General features: G+C 30.1%; 1 protein-coding gene across 1 annotated transcript; it reads right to left on the bottom strand.

Moving 5' to 3' along the window:
* Nucleotides 1-1582: 1582 nt before the first annotated feature.
* Nucleotides 1583-3691, bottom strand: LOC100804165 (two-component response regulator ARR9). The gene is given in 6 exon segments (XM_006591133.4): nt 1583-1895; nt 1898-2016; nt 2199-2269; nt 2643-2720; nt 3020-3123; nt 3292-3691. Coding segments are annotated over 6 exon segments (516 nt in total). The 5' UTR covers nt 3395-3691; the 3' UTR covers nt 1583-1854.
* Nucleotides 3692-5570: the final 1879 nt, after the last annotated feature.

Raw genomic sequence — 5570 nt, forward strand, 5'->3', positions numbered from 1 at the left:
TTCAAGTCCCACATCGTTCAGGATAAACACTTGAATAGTGTTTCACTCCCTATATATAGAGAGCTCATTTCTTCATTTTTTCTTGCCTCAGATGAGAAGCATTTCCTCAACTTTTCTTTCTCCCTCCCATATTTCAGCCGATGCATTTCCAGCAAACTTCTCCCTCTTTCTTTCTGTCACTCTAAAATTTTGGTTGGCTTTAAGAGTGACTTTTTAAGTCATATTTTTTGATTGGCTATAAGAGTGACTTTTTAAGTCATATTTTTCGGTTGGCTATAATAGTGACTTTTCAAATCATATTTTTCGGTTGGTTATTAGAGTGACTTTTCAAGTCATATTTTCGGTTGGCTGTTAGAGTGACTTTTCAAGTTATATTTTCGGGTGGCTTTAGAGTGACTTTTCAAGTCATACAAGAGGGTGTAATTCTAGAAAAGGTTCCCTCAGTGCAGTGGGAATCTTATACAGTGATTTGAGCTGTTTTATCCTGGGGACGTCGTGGTTGATAGTCTGCTTGCACAATTTTTTTGCAGTGTCACGAAACGTCTTAAAGAAAGCGACATTGTCCGTGACTCATCCAGTAATTTTTTCGGTTTGCCATAAACTATTGTTACAACATTTTATGCTCTATAAGGGATATCAGTATTATAGATTCTTTGATATCGTATTTAATTTTTATGAATAAAAAATTTTAACATCTTAATTTTTTTTATATTGTATTCAATTTTTATGGATAAAAAAATTGTAATATGTTAATAAAAGTTTTTTTTGGCCTTGAAAAAGAAAACGTTTTGTATCTTATTTTAGCTACTTTATTTATTTAATGTGAGTAAATCCATGCCCAATAACTACGTTAGTCTATGCCCCGCCGTTCATTAGGTTTTCAACTAGGTTTTAGCATTTCTTTATTCTGATGACCTTTTTAATTACACTGGATCTTAGGGCCGAGAAAGGTATCGATGACCTTTTAAGTTTTAATTGAAGCCTTTGCTTCGCATAGACAAAACTAGATTAAATCTAATTTTAAATAAATGAATTAAAGCTAAATTACTTTTTTCAATTTTTTTTATCAAACCCATTTAAAATTAGTTTTAGAACCAATGGTTTAATTCAAAATCACTTTTTATACCAAATCTTATATCTGAATATTTTTTTTTATAATCATGATATCAATATAAATTTGTCCACCCGAAACTAATCAAAAATATTCATGGGAGACCTTGAGCGCACATAATTATTGGTTACATATATTTGAATATGCTTTTTGATTTAGTTTAAAATTAGTTTCAAAAATGAATTTTGTTAAAAAGAAATTGGATTTAAAACCAATTTTAGTCCAAAATCGCTTTTAAAATTTCGCATGGACAAAACTAGATTAAATCTAATAGGTTTTGCTACTACTGGTTTGATTTAAATTATGATTTGGTAACCCTTTTTTTAAAAGTGACCAATGAGCTTTTAAAACCTAACATTTCATTGCAAATTATCTAAACTCTCAACCAGTAGACCAGTAGTAGCAAAACCGACCCAAGTGGATTACAGCCCTATTGCTCTAAAATTAAGCAAGCAAAGAAAAAAAAAGAAATTTTTGTGCATTAGTCACATAAGATTAAGAGCTGAAACAATTTATAATTTATATGTCAGACAAAATTGAATTTGAAATGAAATTCTGTTTAATGTCAGGGGCCTATACTACACATTTCTTTAGTATGATTGAGATGCCATCTACTCTTCTCACTAGTTAGTTGGTGAGACAGAGGATAGGAAAATTTTCTAGGGAACATCTATGATGTATCAATTATAATCAATTTTTAACTGAAATTAACCACTTTTTGAGGCTCCATTTTTGTCCTAGTTTTATCTGGGGAATGGCTTTCTTCTGTTTCTTTCCTTTTGTTACTGATTTGTTGGTCTTCCCCATCCTTAACTTTTGATTTCATCAAATGTGGCCTCAGCTTGTTTACATCTGACTGTTGAACTGGTTTCAGAAAGAATTCATCAGCTCCCTCTTCTAGGCATCTGGTACAAACAAAAATGAATGTCTTGTTAGATTTGAAGTTCAGTCATGGATGCAATCCAAATTTTTGAATTGGCTAAAATATGTTTTGGATCCCTCATAAATGATCATTTTTTATTTTGGGTCTCTAATAATTTTTTTATTGTATTGGATTCCTGATATAATTGGAGGTAATTTTCCTCACCTGTTAATCCTTGCTGGGACATTCTCTGAGGACATAATCACCACTGGTATGTCTTTAAGAGATTTAGATTCCTGCAAATCAATAACTTCATGTTATTATTTTTCTAAAATCAAACCAGGGAAGATATACAAGTAATTGAAGGTTGTTATGACATCACAAAAATGGTTTGAGATGTTATCATGAAAGGTTGGCAAATATCTCATTTGATTATGTTATTTCTGAAATCAGATCCCATTATTTCAAATTTTATACTGGATACCCGGAGAAAAAAATTAATCAAATTTAGTTTATAATTTGGGAAAAATTTTATGATGTACGCAAATTTTGGAATTGAGGAGGAAATAGTGAAATATTTTTTTGAAATATAAACTAGATCAATCACATAAAGAAGAGAAACACAGGCGGCTTTTATCCGTCTAAAAATATCCAAGGAGTTTTTTGTACCTTGATCTTTCTCAGCAGATCATAGCCAGTCATTTCTGGCATACAGTAATCAGTTATGATCAGGTTTACTTCTACATCCTGCAGCAATCAGAAGTAAAATGATTAGATTATGCATCTTTCTAACTTGCCCAATAAAAAAGTTTAAAATATGTAAGTATGAGTAGCATTTAGTAATCAATAACACATGATATATGATATAAGTGATAACGGTTACTGGTTACTGATTGACCATTGAATATGAAATAAATAATATAGGAAGAATAATACTCATTTTATGTGTGCTCGAAGCCCCCAATAAAAATTAATCACCACTTTTATACCAATACCATGTTAAAAAAAAAAAAACAGCATTTAGTGACTTTGCAAGAGAATTGTACCTGATGGGATTCTAGAGCAATACAGGGAGGAGGCTCCTCATTTCTCTTCTCTTCAACCAAACCAAGAAACTTCAAAGCCTTACTACCAGAATCCACAGCAGTAACTGTAATTACAAAACATACCAAAAATGAATTAGATTTCAAATTAGGCAAAACCAAATTGCCCCTTCAAGTAATGTAACATAAAAGACCAAAGAAACCACATAGTTATATGATTAATTTCTTTGATCAAATAGCAATCTAAGTCCATGTTTTTATAGAAAAAAAATTACCATGAAAGGAAGAGGTTTTGAGGAGCCTCTCAATCAGCATTCTGTCAATAAGGCTATCATCAACAGCCAGAACATGGAACTGAGCTTCTGCAGCCATACCCATGATTTTTATGCTGATGTGAAAATGCAAGCCAAAAACAAAGGAAGCAAGGGAGAATAACAGAAAAAAAGAAGGAGGAAGAGATAAATGAATAAGAATAGAAGGGTGAAAAGTGATGTGATGAAGATGAAGGAGGGTGGCATGCACATTTTAAAAGGGGGCACACATCATGGTCAAGAAGGATACAAAAATCCACCAAGGAAATCTGACAGTTTGGAAAGCAAGATCCGACAGATTTCATCAAGAATCTGGCGGATCTTCTGGGGTTGATTTTTGAATTGAAAAACAAGCAAAGAAAGGTGCTGTTTATTGTACCAAACTCAAAATCTGACTTGTTTATTACTATTATTATTATTATATTATTCTATTTGACCCTTTTGCTTATTGTTAAAGACAAAATTATTGAAGTGAATAAATATAATTCAATTGATAACACACGCTACTAGAGAATATTTGAGTTTGATTTCTAAAAAAATCACTCTTGAGGAGATGTAATAAGTTTTAAACTATGTTCTACGAGATATTTTAGTTAATTATTGAAGTGAATAAGTATATTTCAATAAATAATTTTTTTAAAATAATTTCTAATTTTTTTAACACTAATTGAAGTAATTTTTTTAAAATGTCCCTTTCTAGTTTTTTATTTGTTATTTTTTTAGCCTTAAAATATTTATTTAAATTTTTATAATCCTTTTTAAATATATTATTTTATATTTTTAAGTTACTTTGACAGTAATTTTATCGAATACTTAAATTTAATAAAATAATTTTTAACTTCTAGCTGTCTTTTAACTTTTGAGCCTCCGGTTAAATTTGTCTAATATAATCTTAAGTATGACATAAATGGTTAAAATTTATAAAAATATTTAAGTTCCTACCAAATAATCAAATGTTGTAATTAAGGTGATTAATAAAAGAGATAAAACTATAGGGGTGTGCTACACTGTTCTCTTCCCCCTACTATTGCCCTTTCACGAGACCAAACCATCATTGTTCACTGTTCATCAGAGTCGTGTGGACTCTATTCTATTCCATGCACGTGCATGACCTGCCTAGCACTAAGTGACCCACGTACTAGTACAACTATACAAGCCAGTACAAAACGTAATTTTCTTGCTTTATTACTATTATGAAATGTTTGTATCTAGTCCTTTTTTTAAGAGCCAATATTGACCTCATATAAACAATATACTAGAATTTTCAAACTTCAATGGTCCCTAACCGATTCTGTTGCTCTTTCTTAGAACATTCCACTATTCTAGTTTTTTTCTTATTTAATTATTTACTCGTAGACCCTATTTGATTTGCTTCTCTTTTCCGAGTTTTAAATTTTCTAATATTAAAATAATTAGAGAAAGAATTTAGACAAGAATGGTAGTTACAAGCCTTTGATATTCCAAAATTACCCTCTCAAATTAGGCTGTCCTAAAAGAATACTCTTTTGTCTTCTCTGTCACAAAATCAGCATTGTTCTGTCACCGGCATATATAATTGACTTTCCAATTATTCCTTTTTTTTATCTCGAATTTTCTTTTCAGGGGTCAATATTTATTATTTTAAAAGATATATATAACTGGAGCAGGATCGTGTGAGTGATTAAGCAATTGCAAATATTTCATTTTCTGAATTTTTTTTTTTGTGCAAATCATCTGACAGCATAGAGTAGAAAGAAAAAGAAATATTTCAGTGTAATATTTGGCCAGATTGTATTATTTTGGTCAGTAAGTGAAATAATATCTGATGCACGACAAGTCCTCCCTTGATGGAGGGGCCATGAACACCTTGGGGGCATTCATAGAATCATTTGCGATATTTTTAATCTTTTTCGTTTGAAGCATATTGGAATATATGAATAGAAAATATATTGGAAAATATTAACTGTCAAATCCTTTTACTTAATTGGGGGAGCTTTTTTTGTTTTTTTATTAGGCATATGAAAGTTGGAAATAATAATAATAATAATAATAATAATAATAATAATAATAATAATAATATGCAGAAAAAAATTTAGAATGAATTGTAACAAAAAAAAAATTGTAGAACGAATTAAAACTTTTGATTTGGATTAAAGAGAATCGAAGAATGAATTAATTTAACGACTTTCTTTAATTAATTAAATCATTTTATAAGTGCAATTAATCCTTAAAAGATGAATGGTAGTCACATACACTCTCTAACA

The sequence above is a fragment of the Glycine max genome, chromosome 11 (genome assembly GCF_000004515.6).
Source record: "Glycine max cultivar Williams 82 chromosome 11, Glycine_max_v4.0, whole genome shotgun sequence".
Lineage (NCBI taxonomy): Eukaryota > Viridiplantae > Streptophyta > Magnoliopsida > Fabales > Fabaceae > Glycine > Glycine max.